The sequence below is a fragment of the Pygocentrus nattereri genome, chromosome 3 (genome assembly GCF_015220715.1).
Source record: "Pygocentrus nattereri isolate fPygNat1 chromosome 3, fPygNat1.pri, whole genome shotgun sequence".
Lineage (NCBI taxonomy): Eukaryota > Metazoa > Chordata > Actinopteri > Characiformes > Serrasalmidae > Pygocentrus > Pygocentrus nattereri.
Window position 1 is genome coordinate 17172448 of NC_051213.1, and position 21325 is coordinate 17193772.

Sequence of the window (21325 nt, forward strand, 5' to 3'; positions counted from 1 at the left end):
TAACTGTCCATAGTGCTGGTCCATGTTCCAGTGCAGTACTGGAAAGTTTGTGTGTGTGCGAGTATGTATGTGTGTGTGTGTGTGTGTGTGCGTGCGTGCGGGTGCATGGGGAGTAGAATGGATCAGAGTTTCCATGGCATTCATGGCTTTTTCAAACAAAAGTTATCCAAGGAGTTATGAGTCAGTCAGTCACTCTGTGTAAATCAAAAAAAGATTTTGGGCAAGACTACACACACACACACACACACACACACACACACACACACACACACACACACACACACACACACATACACATACACATACACATACAAGTTCATATTACACACATACACTAAAAGAGGTTCCCATTTGGTTGTGGTCAGTGGTTGAAATTAGAGGAAGCATAGAATGACTCATTTGGTCAGTTATATAACTTCCATTCACTTTCTTACTCTAAAGATAAAAGCTCTGTCTGTTTCCACTTTTCAAACGGCTCCTTGAAGGCTCCAGGTAATACTAAAAAACAATTTTTTGCTTTGTTGTGCACGAGATGCAACATGTCTAGTTCACTTTGACAGCAGCCTCCCTTTCATAATCTTCACCATCAAGTTGGTACCAACTTTTGAGACTGAGCTGATACTTTGTGGGAATGTCAGTTTTTAATTTTTCATATTTAACACCGTGGAAAGTCTGTTCAGGGGTGTAGATTTCTGCAAGTACTTCTTAGAGCAGCCTTTGGAAACTTAAAGGGCATGTATTATGGAAAACAAAATTTGTAAAAAGTAGTATGTAAATATTTTCAACCAGTTTCAAAATGTATTATTTACTTTCTAGTTCATACGGTCCATATCAAACTGAACCATAAAAACTCAATTCATTGCTTTTGTGATGTCAGTACATTTTACTTATGTGCTTCTTTTCAGCCAACACCGATTAAGCCCTGCACACTGACATGATGGTGTTTCAGTTAAGACTATTCTTGAATGAAGCCCAATACAGGACAGCCAATCAGAATAGATGCTGTTTACATATATCAGCCTTAAAGGTGCAGGAATAAAAACAGCCTGTTTAATTCTTCGAGATAAACAATGGTTAAACATTGTTGTTCAATGAAATAAAGGATTTTTGGTAGATAAAAGCATAAAAATGTCACAATTGGGCGTCAGTGGGGGAAAAAAATTTAAATGCAAGAAAGATGTAGTATGTGGGCCTTTTTTAAATGTTTCCCTGTCTGGAAATCTGTAGTATATAGTTGATTACCATAGATGATAATCTCCATATGTTACCAAGATTTCTGTACAAAACAGAAGTCATGATACCACGAAGCACACTAATGAAAGAAGCAAATGGGCTGGTGCTGAAACATTTTTTCTATTGACTTCTATTGTGAGTGAGTCTACAAGTCTGTTGTTCTTTTCTAAGCACGGCGAAACATGCAAGTTATCGTCTGTGGTAATCGATAGATAGATTAGGTTGTGTAATTGTATAGAAGTCCTGAAGCAAGACTTCAGTGTATGCTAGATATGTGCATCATTCGATTGAGCACAAGTTTAAGCTAATGTTTGAACATGAGTACGACTTTTGTGTGTCTGTACTCTCTCACGTGGCTGTGCCATGTGGCCCGTAGCGTGAGAGGAGGTTTGCGCTTCTCCAGTTTTTAACCACACACAGTTTGGTGCTGCTCCAGCCTTTTAATGGAACAGGCACAAGTGTGCACACACACACGCGCACACACACACAGCCGCCAGCCCCTTCTAAACTAGAGGCAGCTGTATGGAGGCAAGAGCCCTGCACATAGATGAGTGGAGCTAGCTACAGTGGAATCTGCTTGTGTTTATTCCTTGGAAAATCCAGTTGGAGAATGTTTATGGTGTGTGTAGAAAGCTCACGATCCATTATGGAAGGAAAAGTTGAGCTGTATATATAGAAGACTAGTTGTAATTGGTGGAATGAAGGAGAGAGTGAGTCACCACATCCTGCAGTGTTTAAGCATTTGCTACGGCAGTGCCACGCCGTCCAGTTTGTTCTGCTGTTGGATATATTTTTTGGTATTAGAATACATTCTTACCTTTTTGTGTTCATTTGTGCTGACTTGTAATACTGTTGCTTTTAACTGCTTTTTATTTTAAATAGTAGTATTTTGTCTTGGATAAGTGATCAGTTTTCATGCTTTATAGCTCTTTATCAAAGCAGTGGTGCTAAAATAGACTAGACAGTCCAATCACTTGAATTATTCAAAATTATGTTTGTGGTCAGTTTTGCCTGAGGGGGAATCTGGCTGGCGTCTTTCATGTGAGGATGAATCAGACCAAGAGGGAAGAAAATCTGCTGTGTTTTGTCCAACTTTGCATACAGTGCACACCCTTATCGTTTGACCACACCCTTAGACTGCATACATATCATGAGCCAACCACAGGAATTTGATGGCTTGTTATGGGATGGTTTAATGCCATAATAACTGCTTTTGTTATAGCTGTATCCTTCAAGGGATGAAATCTTCATGCAGTAATGCATTGATGTGTTGTAACAAAACCATTTTTTATTTGTTTTTGGTTTATTTTAAAAAATGCAGTGTACACTGAATGGTTTGTGGCGATAGAAATGGGCCAGTGGAAATGTTGAAATGTAATCAAGTTTTTATCTTTTGTATAAAGCTACTGTTTAGGAAATATGGACAGCAACAAAATCTAACATATGTAGTCTATATAGCAAGTCTGTGAGGTGGCTGTAGTATGTGCTGCTGAAAACAACCTCATACTTAAAGGAGAATTCTGCCAATTTGCATAATTTCAGTTGTATAATGTGAAATGATGCATTGCAGAGAAACATACTGGCTCAGATTTCTTTACACAAGTGGTTATAGGAATCAGGGTTCAGAATGTCTTTAGTGCAAATATAGACATTTTATTTGCTATTCAGAATGACTAATGAACCTACATGTTTTTTCTGAGTTTTGCATGTAGTGATGAAAATAAGGGAAACATTTGCTTCACGTCCTGCGTTTTGCATGTGCTTCTCCACCATAAATGGTTAATAAATATGTTTAGGCCTAAAGCTTATGTCAAAACTATTGTTAATCAGTGTTTCAGACACCATTCAAAGTATTTGTAACCTTTTTGTGTGATAACTTTCTTTTAGAGACGTTAGGAAATCTGGTTCCCATCGCCACCACTGTGAAAATTTTTGACTTAGCAAGTTTATGTAAAACTGCATGTGTCCCATAAAACCACTCAGTTTACATCTTAACAATTGAATTATGCAGAAATGAAAAGATTCTAATGTTTAGAAGTTTCCAAAAGCATATTCCTCCATATCTTATTTTCCCAGTTGTGAAGAAGGCACAGAAATGCAGATGTTGCTCTGTGTTTTTGTGTGCCTCAAAACTTTAACGACTTGTGGATTTAGGAAATGGTGAGCAATGGTTTGGCCAATTACAGCCATTGTTTGTTTTTTGTTTTTTTTTTATTCTCTTGAGAGAAGGTGTGTGCATGTCTGTGCCAGTCTGTGTTCCTCAGCATTGTTCCAAATCATTTGCTCTGAAAATTGCGCAGTTTAGAGGAAGAGCACCGTGTCTCCTCTGCCCTCACTGTCAGACATTAAAGACTTCCTGCGAAAAATTCCACCTACGTACTTTTAACTGATGCTTGTTTAAGTTTGGGCTGTTGATTATTGGTATTTCACTGGAAGTTAGCCAAATAAGATAAAATCAGGTTTGTCCAAACGCAGGTAAGGGACCTTCTCTTATATTTAATTGTCAAGCTTTCCTGGGAAATCCTGTGATGTCGTAGTCTTTAACTGCTGCAAATAGCACATGTCCCAGCAGTTGGGCACTGCATGACTCATGCTACTTGATATATATTGTCTGTCTTTTCCACAATTTGGAAACCACTCTCAGTTCCTGCAGTGTATTATAAAGGTCACATTTTTGGCAGCTCCTGAGTGCTGTTTCCAGACTAGTGTTTAGATTGAAATCTCACTTATACAACAGTCACCTTTCTTGAGCAAGTTCCCATACACCATATTCCATTTCAGTTCCATAGAGATTTCCCTCAGTAAGGATGATTTGAGATGCACAGTTGATAAAAGGGAAATGTTCATGCCTTGTACACTGAGAAAGAGCTCCCCCCTTAATTGAGACTTTACTGTTTGTAGAGTGACTCACATGTGGACTCCACCTACCCGTTAGAGATGGTTTGACCAAAAATGCTGAAGTGGCTAACAGTGAAAAGTAGTTGACTGTGCTGTATATGGTGAAGTATAATCAGTATAAGACACTAATAGATGAGATGTTGACTTTTCAGTGCAGATTATGCGTGATGTCTTTATTTTTCCACACAGTGCCATTTCATCACATAAACCTGCTGTCATAGCAGGTAAGGTTAAAATATGTATTTCTAGTGCTAGTTTAGTATTATAGGCAGCTGTGTAAACATAGACTGTGAAGGTTCCCATGCCAGAAGGGCACCTACTAGTTTGTTACTACACTGGTTTGTTTGTTAACTTTAACAAAGTCGTCTGCAATGTTGACTGGCATCTGTCTGTTAATGCCTGTTACTTAATGCTGACTTTGACAAGTGTAGAAGTGTAGCATTTGCCCTAAATGCTAGATGAGAGAAGTAATGTAAGACCTGAATTCTGGGAATATGGCCATAAACAGGACGCAGGCGCTACATGTGTGCCTGTAATTGCACTAATTTATGAAGGTGAAAAGGTTGGTCACTACTTGACATGTTTAAAGGTTCTTCTAGTCCGCTGCTTGTTTTCCTTGTTATTATAGATTGATTTGAATAGCTCTAAACCACCCAAAAGCTTAATGAGTAGTTGAGTCTGTTTATAATGCTTTAGATTTCCAAACTCTTGCATGCACAGTTTTTTCTGGAATCCATAGGAACAGTGGTTGTTGGGTAAACCCCATTCCTCAGTCTTCTAAAGATGCTGGGGTCAGTATTTCCATTGCTGAGGCTAGGCTGTGTTGTCATGGCCACCTAACAGCAAACCTTCTGGATTTTTCTTTTTTTTCTTTTTTGGGGGGTTCATTTTCGTCACAGAGATGGACAAAAATAGCAATGAGTCACAGAGCTAAAGGCTGAACGCATTCCAGTCCACTCCTCTGTCTCACTTTAACTGTCCTTCTCATTCCCTGTCTCTCTCTACTTTCATTGTGCCCTGAAATGTCCTCAGTAAACACACACATGTTGGTGTTTCTATAATCGTGAGTACTCCCATTGACCTTCGTTGCTCAGTAAAGGTACACCCAGCACTAACCCTAAAGCTGCCTAGCCAAAAGGCAACCCTTGGGTTCTTTTAGTTATCAAAAAAAAAACTGTTCATGGCTTAAACAGGATGGTTTTTTTTTAATTTTTTTTTATTTATTTATTTTTTTTATGAGGATCAGTGAAGCGTCCTTACTTCTACATAACAGGCATATATTCCTGTCATAATGAAGAGTTTTAGTCATCATAGTGTGTTGAGAACAAATTCACGTGTGCATGCACGCACACACACGCACTCACGTTTTACCAAAACTTTGAGACTCGTAACTCTTTTATTGAACTCTTGTGTGCCAGTAACTTGGCGCTCAGGCAGGAGAATTCTCTGCCTCTTACTGTGTCGTGACTTGATCAGACCATATGTTAAACCCGCATTCAGAATTATTGTTCTGCTTTATGGTTCTACTTTTTAGTCTGTTCCTAACTTTTTGTTCTGTGATTCAACTGTAAGAGGGGTCAGTTGTCCCACACACCAGCTCCCGGTGGTCTTTCTGTTCATCACTGTGCTTACATGTAAAGCCTTCTGTTGCTTCATTTCCAATGTTTGATAAACATTTACATTTACATTTTTAGAGAGGAACGATTTAGGGAGAGCCAGCAAAGACGGTACATGTAAACTCAAACCACAACTTGGACATCATATCCTGGCCATTCAGCAAGCCCAGTCTTGCACTGAAAGACAAAGTGGTCTTTATGCTCAGACATGACTTACACAGCCTCCTCTCTGTGTTTAACGCATGTCCTCCTATTGTCCTTAAAAAAAAGCTTCCTAAGTAAAGTCATTTCCTGAGCAGAGATCCTGGAGATGCTTAGAGCCAAACACACAAAAAAACAAGAGGTTTTTTGTGCTAATTATTTAATTGTGTGTGTGTGTGTGTGTGTGTGTGTGTGTGTGTGTGTGTGTGCGCGTGTGTGTGCGTGCACTATACAGATGCATAATTAGAATGATTAAAATGTTGTTTTTTTTTTAAATCCTCGTTATTTGCTGAATTTATTTATGGTCTGTACAAAAGATCTTTTATGTATATTTTGTATATGAGTGTGTTTGTTTTTTCAATAGACCCTGCCTACTTCTAGTTTCGGGCATGGGGTCTGATTTTCTTCTGTACTTCTTCTGCTCATCATCTGAATAGTCCAGTTTTGCATTTGCAGTTATTCAAAACGTGCAAAAATTCCAAGAAAAAGTGGAGGCAGGCAACCTCTACACATCATTATATTGTGATATATTTTATCTGTTCTATTTCTCTGCCAGTGATAATCTTTTCCAGGTTTGATGAGACACATCTAGAAACGTTCATAGGCGCATATCTTGCTGAGACCCACTTCATTGTGGAATGGCTGGACTGAAAATAATGCAGTGTTTCTGCTGTTGCTGGGAAGGTGTCAGGTTGTCATGACTAGAAAAGGAAGGCTCTGCTGTTTTCCAATTCCTCTTCCCTCTACCACAGTCAGTCTGGAGAGTTATTAATGCAGTTGAATGATTTGCACAATTCTGTCCTATCTCGCTTAGTTGCTGCTGTTGTTTCCATCCAACTTTCAGCTCAGGCCTCATGGTAGCATCCAGTTCTGTTAAATTAGATAAGATTACTCATTGTGCAGACTGTAGGTACAGAGCCAACGAAATGCAGTTAGCATCTAGCCAAGAGTATAAAACATATATATTTATATTTGAGATATACATGTATAGCAGCATATGTAAAAGATAAGTATGCAGAGTAAATACATGACAGTACAGCAACTTTCTGTGCAAATATGAATAGTGCAATAATAGTGGGACGTAAAGTACAATCTGACTAAGCTTATTTATCAAACTATGAGGAGCAAAGTTAAGAAAAGCTACTAGTTACCTGATTTTAACATTAAAATATTTTATGAAAATGGCTGTTATTAAATAGAGTTATCCAGATAAAACTTTATCTCGGGCCCAAGATAAGTCTACATGTTAATAGTTTTGGAACTAGACTAGTATGTGGGCTTCCTCAAAGCTATTTTGCAACATTTATAGCTTTGGAAATAAACATAGCACCAGTTAATTCAGAGTAATTTGCTGCCACTGCTGTTCTCACTGCAAGTTTGTTGAGTTTCAACTTTGTTTCACAGAGGAAGCATTTAGAAATGGTTGTGATTTGAAGTATGTCAGTTGTTGTCTTGTAAGCAGTTAATTAGGTCAAGCAAAGAACTAGTAAGCTGTGTGAGACCTCTCAGAATTGGATGTGGCTTGTATACCTTGAGCTTATAATTGTAAATCTTGTACTTTGACATCTTGACAGTACGAGTTAACTAACCATTGTCTGCTATTGTGACTCCAAGCCTGGCTTATCTTCAGTTGTTGCCACTCACAAGTGGGCCTGGACTTTCCACTCACTGAATGAACTCACTGAAAGCCATGCAAGGCTTATGTGCAGTGGTGTGTTCTCTGTGAACGTGATAGACCTGTTGCCACTTACAAAGCTGGGTGGTGCCATGATGAAGAAACAGACTGTGTGTGGCCAAGTGTGTTGGAGGAGGGGTTTCTGGAAGATATGACACTGGCCATCAGTCACTCCACAGTAGTATGTGACTAATTTGCTAGTCTTTGAAATCTGATAGTAACTGGGTGAAAGATCCTTCAAATGCACAATGAAATCTGTAAGTTCTGACTGGAGGATGTTTGCGTATTCCTGTTAACAAGATTCTTTTAAATTCTCCTGCAAACGTGTTTTGTTGTCAGAGGGAAAAAGATGAAACCAAGGGTTCTGGAAGCCGTCTCAGCTCAGCTGGATATCATTAGAGACAGTGAGACCCGATCCTTTGGGGGCTGTGCTGTTTCAGAGACCAGCATCTCCCTGGCTCTGCTTCTTCCTCTAATTCAATCCCACGCTAGTATTAAAGCACCCTCCTCCAGTCAGCCATTATTTAAATGATTTGTGTACTGAGCTGGGTTTATGTCTGTCCTGTTTTTCATTAGGATTTTGCATGGGTCTTTTTCCAATGTTAAAGGAACAGCCCTTCAATCGAACTTGCATGTCTGAGTTCTGTTTGAAACTGGGTCTTTTTGTAAAGGAGAATTAATGCCATATTTTATAGTTCTAGGGGGCCCAGCTTACGGTGAGAGTTAATGGTCAGTGGCAACTCATAAGGCCAACATCTGCTAGAGTGGATTTTTTTTCAGGGCACAATTATATAATGCTCATGGAACAGTGGTAGTGCTGTAACACAGTGTTAATTGCCAGTATTGCATTAGAAAATCAGATTTTAGACTGACAGTGCAGTGTTGGGAAGATTGCCTGTGATTTATGGGGCTGTGCTAATTCACAGTACACATCCTAGTGCAAATAAGTGCACATCCTATACAGGCTACATATGATATTTTAGCACATAGTTTCTATTTTATTTTATTTTACTTATTTTTATTTACAAAATCAACAAAACATAATTTCAGTGAGGTACCCAAACATTTGCATGTGAATATACCTATATGGTTACTTTGTAGTCTCATTTTAATTTTTTTTTTTTTTAACAATATTTGGAATTTCTGTTCTCCCTATATGTTGTATAAACATTGAATGGTCAAAATTAAAAAGGTCCAACATTACTGTTTAATCTGTCAATATAGTGAAAATTTATTAAAGTTAATTTCTTTCCTCTATAATGTTAGCAGTTTGAAAATGTGTGGTGTTATAATGACAGCAGCAATGCCCATGGAAGCTCAGAGTCTAAACTTTTGTCTTGTTCATGTGTCTCTGTAGGAACACTAAGAAAGAAGCTGATCTGGAGTCAGCTCTGGCCAGGCTGAAGGATCTAGAGGCTCTCCTGAACTCCAAGGATGCTTCTCTGTCCACAGCACTGGGGGAAAAGAGGTCTCTGGAGACTGAAGTTAGGGACCTGAAGGCCCAGTTGGCTAAAGTATGAATACTCCCTGTGTGGTCCATGTGCTGGTTTATTTTTAAAGGCTCCAACATGTCATTATGTCTGATCTTTTCTGTAGCCTAATTGTTTCAGTTGTTTTTTCTTTTTAGAAATATATTTTGATCTGTTTAATAGTTACATATTGAGTTGCTCAAGAGGATTATGAGTGTATTTTAGAAAATAACAGTTGCCTAAGTCTAGAGTAAAACGAATAAAATGTGTTTTATTTAATTATTTATTTAATTAGTTTTATTTAGTCTTTAATGTGAACATTTTTACTGTTTTCAGACTTGGCTTAGATTTCAGGGCTCATGTAGTTTAAAGGTTTGTATTGAGGCTCTTGGTGTGTGTGTGTGTGTGTGTGTGTGTGTGTGTGTGTGCGCGCGCACATGCGCATCTGCAGCTGGAAGCCAGTATGAGTGACGCTAAGAAGCAGCTTCAGGATGAGATGCTGAGGAGGGTGGATGCAGAGAACCGCATCCAGACTCTGAAGGAGGAGCTGGAGTTCCAGAAGAACATATACTCTGAGGTCAGACATGCTGTGTCATCATTGCTCTGTGAGCGTTACGGTAACTGGTGCAGTGCGCCCCCCAAAGTATTCTGACAGCCACTGCATATTTTTTCCCATTTTCAGTTTCCATTTTGTCCCATTTTAAGAAATTCCAAAGAAAATCACACAGTGTCACAAATTTCCCTTTGGTCATTTCTTTGACCTAAATCTTCACTTTAGCTGAGTGAGGTTGTTTATATCTAAAAACAAAGGTTTATCCACTTACCTGATGCCTTTTTCAAATACCTGAGTAAATAAACAAATGTTGTGATTAGTTTGGATATACCTGTATTGAAAGAATGTCCCTTAGCCCACCTATAGTGCTCCACCAGTTTTTTTTCATACCTGCGGGAAACATTGTGGTATAAGTGATAACTCTTAAAAGACTTCCATTCTAATTTCTAAAGGCAGGGTGTATGTAGAAAAGACTTCTTGTTACTTTTATGCATGAAGCATAGTAATAGTGATGAATATAGCTGTAGTGTAGTGTAAAGCTGTGGTCTACAAAAATAATGATCGCAAGTGAATTATGTGCATAAAGCTTGGTTTTTAGGTGGTTGGTTTTCAAATGAATGCTCAAGCTATTGACTAATTCACTATTCAACCTAATATCTCTCTACTGCATCTGAAGTTAATAGTTGATTGTGTTTCTGTGACCTCAAACTCAGTTGTAATAGAGGCCAGTGGACAGATGCTTACTCAGCTGGTTAGTGTGATATGAGTCTTTGGGCTTTATGTTCTTTTATCAAGAGAAGAGAAATTATTGTCCATGCTAATTAACTGTTAGGTAGTTTAGGTTAATAAACTTTATTACTCCTTTAAATAGACAATACTGTGGTGATTTAGTTTTTTAATGTTTTGCTAAATTGTAAAGCCAACTCTTTTTTTTTTTTTTTTTTTTTTTTGTCATCATTCATATAGAAATAAGTAAAAATTTAATACAAGCCTGCTATGAGCTCTGTGCCTTCCATGCAGGAGCTGCGGGAGTCCAAGCGCAGACACGAGTCGCGCATGGTGGAGATTGACAGCGGCCGGCAGCAGGAGTTTGAGAGCAAGCTGGCAGAGGCACTGTCCGAGCTCCGCGGGCAGCATGAGGAGCAGCTCCGCATCTACAAGGACGAGATCGAGAAGACCTACAATGCCAAGGTAAGAGGAGTAAACCTACTGAGAACCTCTACTTTCTGAGATTCAGTTGGAGTTTCAGGTTATAACCCAGGCATACTACACTAGTTCTTCAGTTGATGAAAGTTTGTACTGATTAAATGGAATCCCTCTAGCTGGAGAATGCACGTCAGTCTGCGGATCGGAACAGTCACCTGGTGGGAGAAGCCCATGAGGAGCGGCAGCAGATGCGTGTGAGAGTGGAGAGCATGTCCTCTCAGATTTCTCAGCTCCAGAAACAGGTTAATATTTACTTGTTCTTTGATTGTTGTGGTTGGAGGCTGTTTTCTGTCAAATTATAGCTACATGAAAGTTGATTAACACCTTTAACACTAGAGGCTGCTTTTTCGATTTACACCATTATGTGTTCATCAATGTGTTATTGTCACCTTGAGAGGAGATTAAAAGACGTATCCACACTCCAGTCCTCACCAAATACTCACCAAATGACTGTACACTGTAATCAAATTTATTGTGTTGTATTTTTATAAGAATAACTGCTGATTAGATAAGGGTTTTTGTATTGTGTCATTTCTAACAAGGTACCTTTTGAGCTCTGTATGAGCACCTTGTAACTGTTACTTTGTTAAACAGGATTTAGCAGTAAGATTCAGCCATGCCCTTCCCCCCTTACACTTTATATGCTGTATGGATGACTTATTGAATATTTACTAAATTACAATAATGACACAGTGGAACAGGCTATTATTTGATGTCTGAATGCTTCCAGGAAGAAGCTTTCTGTATGACTCAATGGGAATGTACCCATGCAATCAGTGTTTAGCTCAGTGGTCTTGGTGAAGAAATGAACTTTCCCTTTCTGCAGGGACTTTTCGTTTTTTTCTCCTATTTTAGTTACAGTCTTTTCCCAGTGTGAGTCAGTAGCTCAACAGCACCACCATCTGGAAAGCAAAAGCCCACACACAGCTCCATTAATACACGTCAAAAAACTAACCAGTCATTCAGCATTGCTGAAAACTACATGCATAGAGTAAAACATAGTTTAGTTTGTTTCCTCATATGTTTGTAAATATACCCCAAAGATAAAAGAACCATGACCTGTACCATGCTTTAAGGTGCTTACTGCATTCTTGTACTCCCAGGGTCTGATAGCTTTTTTTCTTAGATTTAGAGACCCAAATGTCTTCTGGGAATCAATAACATACATCTACCTATCTTTTTTTGCATGCATTAGCTGGCTGCTCGAGAGGCTAAAGTGCGTGAGCTGGAGGAGGCTCTGTCCCGAGAGAGGGATATTATGCGTCGGCGCCTGGAGGAGAAAGACAGAGAGATGTCGGAAATGCGTCAGCGTATGCAAGAGCAGCTGGATGAGTACCAAGAGTTGCTGGACATCAAGCTGGCTTTGGACATGGAGATCAGCGCCTACAGGAAACTGCTGGAGGGAGAGGAAGAGAGGTGAGGATAGAGGTGCAGATATGAGCTCACAAATTTGGCTTCATTTTTTATGAGAAGCTATTAATTTTGGCAGCATGTGTTGGAACATATTAGAATAAATGCAAATTTTTTTTCTTTTTTTTTTTGTCTGTGTGTTAGCTTAACCATGTTTGTGTAGTCACCATCCAACACCTGGGTGGGCCAATTAATGCTTATGTTCCATCCTAGACATTCTGGATATTTTTTCTGTGTAAATATACATTTGTGGTTATTCTAATGTAAAATAGTGATTTTCAAGGAAAAAATACTTTTACTGCCTAAATATGTAGATTTGTACAGTGTTTGTATGTAGATCAAATAATCTTATAATTTCTGTCTCTGTGTCTCTCCAGGCTTCGTCTCTCCCCGAGTCCTCCTCCTACCCGGGTCGTATCGGTCACTCGCTCCTCAGGCTCTGGCACACATGCTCAGACTCGCCTAGCTCAAAGCAGCACCAGCCGCAACTCCTCTGGTAGCGCGAAGAAACGCCGCCTCAATGATACGGACAGCGATGCATCAAGTGTGGCAGGAGGGACGGTCACTCGTACCCGCATAACCCAGCAAGCCTCAGCCAGCGGCCGCATCACTGTGGATGAGGTGGATCTGGAGGGCAAATACATTCGCCTCAGCAATAAAGCTGACCAGGTTAGAGGACAGAGATCAAGTACGACTTTGTTGTTATCCCAACCATATACAAGTATACAATAGAATAAAACAGTGTTGCTTCAGGGCCTCAAGCCAGTGTTTACTTGACCATACGTTGCAAGTGACCAAGTGAGCAGTTAACCAGTACAGTGTGATACAAAATACTAAATTATAATTGAGTACTCAACAGTGAAGTAATGTAGTAATAAAGGTTAAGGCCCAAATACAGTATAATAAATATACTGTATAAAGGGGTCTACTTGGTAAGAAACCTGGCATTGTACATGCAGAATGCAAACTACTGTAAACTGTTTGAATGCTGTTACTTTAGTCTTTTTCTGTTTTTGTTTTGCTTCCTCTCAGGACCAGACTCTGGGTCACTGGCAGGTGAAGAGGCAGGTGGGCACCAGTACCCCCATTGTCTACAAGTTCCCACCCAAGTTCACGCTTAAAGCTGGACAGTCAGTAACGGTGAGTTATCAGCATACTCCCCAAGTAAAACTGTAGTAAAAGTGTAATTTGAACCAGCTATGATTAATAAAAAGCTTCTCTCTGACTTTATTTGACATTTATAAATAGGAGCCTAACTTCTGTTTAGGAGCAACAGTAGCAATTAACTTCTGTTTTATATACTGTTATAGCATTATATATTGGCCATGATGTTGTAAACTACACATTGATAGATTTGTTGAGGCAAGAAATTTTCACCTGGTACGTTATTATTTTTTTTATCTTGTGCGTTATTTAAATATGATTCCTTTAAAAATTAAGAACATGAGTATAAACTCAAGAACATAAATAGAACAAACAGAAGCATCATCAGAAGCAACAATCATCACAACCCTGCACTGCACCTTAATCATTTCCCTCTCTTGTTCTCTCTGTGTGAAGATCTGGGCTGCTGGAGCTGGTGGGACTCATAACCCTCCTTCTGATCTGGTGTGGAAGACTCAGAGCTCCTGGGGAACTGGAGATCTGTTCCAGACCACTCTGATTAGTGCCAATGGAGAGGTGGGTCTTAGACCAATTTTTGCTGGCATTGCTGTTCAGGAATTAACCAGCTGTATAAAACCACAACTTATTCTTGAACATGTTCAGAAATAGCTTTAGCTCATTTATTTCTCTCTCTTGTCTGTGTAGGAGATGGCAATGAGGAAAGTCACTCGCACATTATTCCAGGAAGAAGATGATGAAGAAATGGTCAGTAATCCTTCACTCTGACATTAACACTGAAAACTTTTAAAGGGTTAACGGCTGGATTTCAGCCCATACCTCCCTACTGTTTTCTGCCTCCTCTCTGATTGGTTTCCCTCTGTCTCCCCCTGCAGGCAGCTCACAGTACATGTGGGGACAGTGAGTATAACCTGCGCAGCCGCACAGTGATCTGTGGCTCCTGTGGTCAGCCATCAGACAGGAACGCAGGCAGCTGTGTGTCTGCGAGCTCTGGAGTGTCCAGTGCTTCTCGCTCTTTCAGCAGCGGAGGAGGAGGACTGCCTGAGGGATTGGTCTCCCACTCCCACTTCATCATGGGTAGTGACAAACCCAGACAGGTACTGAATGAAACATATGAGAAAATATACACTATACAAAACATTATCAGTAAGAATTTTTATTTTAATATTTTTATATTTTTACTTTATTTCAGTTTGCATACTTTTCTGTAGTTTTATACACTAATGTTCAGAAGTTCAGAATTATTGTTTAAAAGATAAGAACACCTGTTTTCTATAGTATAAAACATGTTTGGTTGTAGATATATGTATAAAATCTAATATTTTCGTCTTGTTAGACATCTTAAATCAATAGTAGGTCAATAAGGAAGCTTTAAATTAAAATAAATACATTTTAGATATGTGCAGAATGATGAAGGGAGCTTTTTTGTGTTTTTGAGGTTTACTAAAACACATCTACGTCCAGTGTTACACTGACCAGCTTTGGTCTGTCTTATCTGTTTTGTAGGTGAAATTTGATCAGTCAATTTTTTTTTTCTTTTAGAATGTGCCAGATAAATGAAAAGAAATTAAACCCAACTCTGCTAAACCTTTTTTCTTTGTTTTCTTTTTTCTTTGTCTTACTTGACAATTGGAGTGTATTGTGGTCCATTACCTAAAATGAGTTTGACACGCCCGTTCCACAACGTATAACATCAGCTATAAATAATAAAATGAATATTGTATATGTAACGTGTATGTATAAAATAACAAAAAATGTTAAAATGGCAAGTGATTGCAAACTTCTGAACATTAGTGAATATTTAAAAGCAAAAAGTATTATCTTGTACTTTTTCTATGGGTTCTTAATCTTCCTGTCATATCTCTCTATCTCTCTATCTCTCTATCTCTCTATCTCTCTATCTCTCTATCTCTCTATCTCTCTATCTCTCTATCTCTCTATCTCTCTATCTCTCTATCTCTCTATCTCTCTATCTCTCTACCTCTCTACCTCTCTACCTCTCTACCTCTCTACCTCTACAGGGAGGTCCTAAACCAGAGAACTGCTCCATCATGTAGATCCAGGAGCAGCCATGACGTCTACCCATTACAGAAAGCACTATGTGAAAACTGGGAGACACTTTTTTTTTTTTTTTTTTTTTTTTTTTTTTTTTTTTTTTTCTAACATATAGCCATGGAGATTTATTTTTTTTCATACTTTATACTTAAATCAGTCTTATTTTGTATGTAATAATCTGCAGAATAGATTAATAGCTTTTGTATGGCTGAGGGCATGAAGGCAGCTTGGGTATTATATAGGGTTTGTATATATACAGTAGTCTAGGTTAGTCTTGCATGTGGGCTTGGCAGCTGCTTTTCAATAGCCATGTTCAAGAAGAGGGATTAGCAGAGCACTTGAAACCTATCCAAAGACGAAGATCTGCCATCTATCAAATGCTGTCACAACTCAACACGCACATCATGGTTTCCCTGTCAGCAGGTTTACTCAAATAGAATCAGGAGTGTACTTGAACGTACTGTAAAGCCATCTTTTGCCACTTTTACCAAACATTTGTCATCATTCACTTCAGAGGACAAATTTGCAACACTAATTATGAACATGTACATTCTGAAATCATGCAGTGCAGTTAATACAGTCTTAAAGTAAGACTTTTGACTGCATTCTTCTGTTTAAAAAGCCTTTATAGTGCCTTTAAGAATGTAATGTGCAGCTTTAAATGTACTGTTGAAATGGTACTCCTAAGATAGTGTTCTCATACTGAAGAAATAATGGGGAATATAAAAAATACAGAAGAAGAAAAAAGAGACAAGTATGGAAGTAATTGCTTTTGGAAGTTTTCAGACCAGAGGGACAAAGTGTGGTTTATGTGGGCTTTGGCCATAGGTCCTCAAGGACTATTTTTTTGTTTATCAATATTTGGTAGTTGTAGAAAATATTTTGAGTACCTCTTGTGAGCATTCAGGTGCACTCAAATAGCTTGTATAGTCTCCATAGAGAAGAATAGAACAGGATGCTGTGTGAAGCAGCTGCACATGAGCCTAAGATTGTATTAAATGCCAAGTGTAGGGTAGAGGGGTGTCAAGCCCTTTGGCATTGAACTGCGATGATGTGATGACTGAGTGATGGAGCACCATACAATACCTTTGGCATGAGTTGGAGTGGCATATGTGATCCAGAATAATCTAATATCAATACTTGATTTCACTAGTGCTCCTGCTCCTCACTGTAGTCAAGTCCTCATAGCAATGTTCCAACATTTAGTGGAAAGCTTTCCTCAAAGAGTATACATAGTTATTGCAGCAGAGGGGGACAAACCTTTTTCATACACTTGATTTTGGAAGGAACATTGGATAAGCAAGTGTCCAGACATTTGGCCATATTATGTGTGTATGATCATGATTTTCCCAAGTATAAATGACCTCCTTTACAGAGAACACATTTCTGCACATTTAATACACAATTACTGTGCATTTACTGAATGTTAACATGTTCCTGATGTTATATGCAGCAAATAGATTGTGTGTGTGTGTGTGCGTGTAAGTGAAACTTCATTGGGAGGTGTTAGTTGGACCTGTGTGGTAGATTGAATGATGGAGTTGTATGCTCTTCCATGGACAGTTGAAAGTGCTGATATGTTAGTTTTCTCGCACCACATTCTTGCTATGACTTCTGGGGTGTCCTCCACCTCTACATGAGATTGGACACTCCTTGCTTGGCTGAAACATTTCGCCCATTTTATTATTCTGCAATGGTAGTGGTAAGATATGTATTTTGGTCATGTAGAGCAATGCAATCTATTTTCAGCTTTTTTTGCCATTTGAGTAAAAGTAAATCGGCACCACTGATACCACTTTTGAAATGGAAATACATTTGATAGATTGATGAGAATTGATTGTCTAGCAGACATTCATATGAATACTTTTTGTTTTGTAAGATCCAAAGACATTTTTTTTGTACATCTGAGTGAAGGGGGATCATGCTTGCATTTAGGAATATATATATATATATATATATATTTTTAATCTCCTCAGGATCTTAAAAGTCTGTTGTTCATGTAACGGTAATAGTTTTTTTTTTTTTGCTTTTTTGTAGTTCAAGTTTGCATTGCATTGCTTTATAAAGCACTTTTTAAAAAAAAAAAGAAAAAAGAAATGACTAATATTTACTGAATATGGAATTCCATTACTGATGTAAAATGTGTACACAACAGTGCCTTGAATTCATTCAGTAAAAAAAAAAAAAAAAGACCTTTTTGTGGTTCATTTCTTGAGGACTTGCCCTTTCCAAGTGTTTGAAAAGTTAACAGACCTTCAGAAGCAATGCCATAGTTGCTGCAGTTCTGACCTCATTAAAGGGATCGAGTGTAGTTGTAGGCGAGGCAAATATTTTAGCTTTGTGATTTGCCTTCTGCCAAAAAATGTCCTGCTTTCTTATTCTGTTATTAAAACTGCAGCTGGATCAACAAGAGCCACTTTGAGTTAGTGTGCTATCTTTTGCGGCTCTGATCTGTCATCCATCTGTCTGAGCATGCTATGACAAAAATGACTACATCAAAATCTCATCCAAGCTTTATTTACAATATTTACAGTTCTTAAAAGATTACATTCAACTGACATTCAAAGCAGAGGTTGTATAATGTAAATGCATTGGAAAATGTAAAACCTGACAAAAAACATCCAAAGCAGATTACATAGCTGTGACGAGAAATTTAATATTTACCTCTTGATAGTTCTATTGTATTTAAGAATTCCAAACTCCCAAATAATACCACACCATACCTCAGAAAATCAATATGCAAAGCAATCAAAACTTTGTTGTATAGAGACATGCTTTAAAGAACTGAGAAAATGGGTTCAGCTATTCTTAGTGTTTTGTATAGTCACCATTCAGTTCAGCAGATGGCAGTGTTGTGTTTTTGCAACTTTGTAAAAGCTCTGTATGGACTGCATTTGGGCTGTTCAAGGTCCAGCTTACTTTACCCATATCTGGATCTTGGTCATGAGAAGTCAGTCTTAGATCAGGAAGTGTAACTTCCTTTAACATTCCAAAGAGCTCCCTTGCAAATGCTGTATAGTTATCTTTATCTTCCTTTCCAAACGTCTATTACTTTACTATCCAAAAAGAGGATAGCATTTACTTCTGTTTTGTGAGAAAGCTACAGAAGTGATTATGGACGTTGATCTGCTTCAAAGAAGTCTGCTCCATTCAGTCTTTACACTTCATTGGGGTCAGTGGGGCAGTCTCCGTGGCGATGGAGAAGGTGGCCTGCGCACTGGTGGCAGGTCATAATGTCCTGGGATGTGGCTGTTGACTGGCAGGTCGTAATGGTTCTGGGGCTCCTGTTCCAGAACGTTTCCAAGGGGACATTGTTCTGAAAAATGGAGATGGAACACTTCAGGTCCAAACCAAACAATAACTGGCACATTGCTTGCTCCTGTCTCATAAAATATTCCATAAATAGCCATTATTCAACTCATTCAAATGTCTGTGAGAAACAAGGTGCATAATCCTTGGGTGGATTTAATACTAGAGCTGGGCAATACTAATAAAATCCAATATCAAAGTCATTTCCAAATATATGAGGGTATCACTGTATCATATGATGTATAAGTTTATTCATTAATAAATGTAATGACCTCATGTGTCCTGTAGGCAACTATGTGAGAATATCTTGCCGTATATTTTAAAGGTTTGAAATATTTCAGAAATTGGCCTCCTGCCTTAATTAGGGATTAAATGAATGCACCTTTGGCCGTATTTAATGGTCTATCTTCAAAGCCAATGCCTTTTTGCCCTTGATGCCTTGGAAAAATCCTAGCAACACAGCCAGGACCACAAAAAAGTCAAATACCAAAAACTTGGGACACTGTGTCGTTCAGGAAATAGGCAAAAATGAGTCTGAATCGTAAGACAACTAAAATGGAACCAATGAAAGAGTTGGGGGGGAAAAAGGCCCAAAGACAAAGATGTAACCTTTTGGAGGAGTGTACTCTGATCAGATGAAACAAAAATTGAACTGTTTGGCCATAATGATCAGTATTACGTGTGAATGAAAAAGGTTGAGGCTTTTAACCCAAAAAACACCATCCAAACTGAAACATAGGGATAGCAGAATTATGTTATGAGGGTGTTTTGCTGGAAATGTATGGAACCCTGCTGATTAAATCCTGTCTAAGTAAGAATAATGCCATGACTTAGTAAGGCTTGAGAACAAATTCCTAATGCATGGCCATATCTTAATACGGTGTGGAAATCAGATACTAAAGCCTTGACCACAGCTTAATAGGGCATGATCTTAGGGCACAAGTTAATTATCTTGTTTCAACGCTTTACTAAGTACTTATTTGGGATGTCACCAGCAGGGCTCCACAGAAATGAGACTGGTGCACTTTAGAAAACAGAGAGCATCATAAGGAAGGATGATGTAGAAGCAACACCTCAAGACATCAGCCAAAACTAGGTCTTCCAGCAAAACAATGATCCTAAGTATTCTTCCAAAGCTGTGGCAACATGGCTTGCAAAATGGATGAACTCAATTTATTCTAAAAGTAAGTAAATATAAAATGATATAGATATAATCTTCTTCTTAATCATTTGGAAATGATGTACAGATTCTTTTTTTAAGTGGTGAAGAAAGTTAAACTGAACTGCATGAACTAGTTCATTACAGGTATTGTAGTTACTCAGACAGATGTTGAGACACTCTCACCCCCTCTTTTTAGCTCCCGTCTCTGCTATTATTGCCTTTTTTCCTCTCCCTCTGCACTCGGGTGACCTCTGTACTTTTCCAGCACTTCAGCCCACACTACATTTATTCTCCATGAGAAGACAACCCACTCTTCTATCAGCACTAAAACATGCATACATTGGCACTGAGCGCTAGGAAGAATTAATGCACACTTACTGGTCTAAGCAGCTTCTGAAAAATTATTTGAGGTAGCAAATGATAACTTCCTCTAATAATCCACCCCTCTCTCCCAGGTACAGTTGGACAGTAAGCTAGCAGACTTGCCAGATTTAGTTTAGTTCTCAAGTCCATCGCTGCTGATAAGAAACTATAATTCATGCCTTTGGAACGTAGTTTTGCAAATTTTTGGGGGGGTTCACACACACTTATGGGCTCTGGCCTTAACTCCTCTTACCCCCCTCTTAGGGAGATAAATGTGGGACAGTATGGGCTACCTCTGGAGGAAACGCTGGTAGAGGGGATGGCTGGAGGGCTGATCTCTGTGTAGGATCTCTCATGAGGAACAGCAGATTTCATCTCCATATAACTGCTCTCGGGAGGGCATGGAGGAAGACCAGGCAGATCTTTTATGGTGGCATATGGGTTCTCACTGTTCAAAGAACTGCTGCTCACAGCAACGCAGGAGTCCTTTAACTCTGTAAAAAAAAGGAGGAAAGAAGGCACACTAAGAATTAATCACTCATTCATGTTAATTTGTAATCACAAGCAAAGAACATATCTAGTGTAAATAGCACTTACGTTTGTTGTAGTATTTCCCAAGACTGGCACTGTAGCTGTAACTACGGTCTATTCCAAAAGCTCCTGCAATGCAGTGAGTGAGAAGAATTCAAACTACAAGCCAAATTCACTAAAGGAAGAATGAGATATTAATATTAATTGCCTAATGAAAAACAAAGTGATGAGACGTGCCTTGGTCTTTAGGAGGCTCCTGGTGTTTCCAGTCAGCAGGTAAAGTAGCGTTAGTCTCCACACCAAACAGGCCTCTTCTCTCTCGCTCCATGTTCTTCAGGCTACAGAATAGCTGTTTATTGGTGTTCTGGGACAATAAAAAAATAATAAAACAAACAATAACAAAGAAAAAGTTCTACTTATTAAATCAGGTAAATTTTATGGTACAAAAGAGTCTTGAGTCCCGACAGTCAATTTGTAGACATTTTTAAGCAGTGATTTCCACTGCTTAATCGGAAAACCATG

At 38.7% G+C, this 21325-nt stretch overlaps 2 protein-coding genes across 5 annotated transcripts in view; one reads left to right on the plus strand and one right to left on the minus strand.

Annotated features, from left to right (window-relative positions):
• Positions 1 to 17524, plus strand: part of lmna (lamin A) — a 28641-nt gene extending 11117 nt beyond the window's left edge. For all 3 annotated transcript variants that reach the window (XM_017682041.2, XM_017682039.2, XM_017682040.2), the window contains exons 4-14: positions 8981 to 9137; positions 9544 to 9669; positions 10666 to 10836; positions 10968 to 11093; positions 12047 to 12267; positions 12639 to 12930; positions 13294 to 13401; positions 13822 to 13941; positions 14071 to 14130; positions 14259 to 14480; positions 15405 to 17524. In XM_017682041.2, the coding sequence (XP_017537530.1) occupies positions 8981 to 9137; positions 9544 to 9669; positions 10666 to 10836; positions 10968 to 11093; positions 12047 to 12267; positions 12639 to 12930; positions 13294 to 13401; positions 13822 to 13941; positions 14071 to 14130; positions 14259 to 14480; positions 15405 to 15440 (1639 nt within the window). In that variant the 3' untranslated portion in view covers positions 15441 to 17524. The remainder of the gene's footprint in view (positions 1 to 8980; positions 9138 to 9543; positions 9670 to 10665; positions 10837 to 10967; positions 11094 to 12046; positions 12268 to 12638; positions 12931 to 13293; positions 13402 to 13821; positions 13942 to 14070; positions 14131 to 14258; positions 14481 to 15404) is intronic.
• Positions 17525 to 17939: 415 nt separating this feature from the next.
• The window catches only part of pear1 (platelet endothelial aggregation receptor 1), a 59250-nt gene continuing 55864 nt past the window's right edge, over positions 17940 to 21325 (minus strand). For both annotated transcript variants that reach the window (XM_017682037.1, XM_017682036.1), the window contains 4 exons: positions 21041 to 21167; positions 20870 to 20932; positions 20566 to 20766; positions 17940 to 18754 (listed from right to left, as the gene is read on the minus strand). In XM_017682037.1, coding sequence (XP_017537526.1) covers positions 18612 to 18754; positions 20566 to 20766; positions 20870 to 20932; positions 21041 to 21167 — 534 coding nt within the window. In that variant the 3' untranslated portion in view covers positions 17940 to 18611. The remainder of the gene's footprint in view (positions 18755 to 20565; positions 20767 to 20869; positions 20933 to 21040; positions 21168 to 21325) is intronic.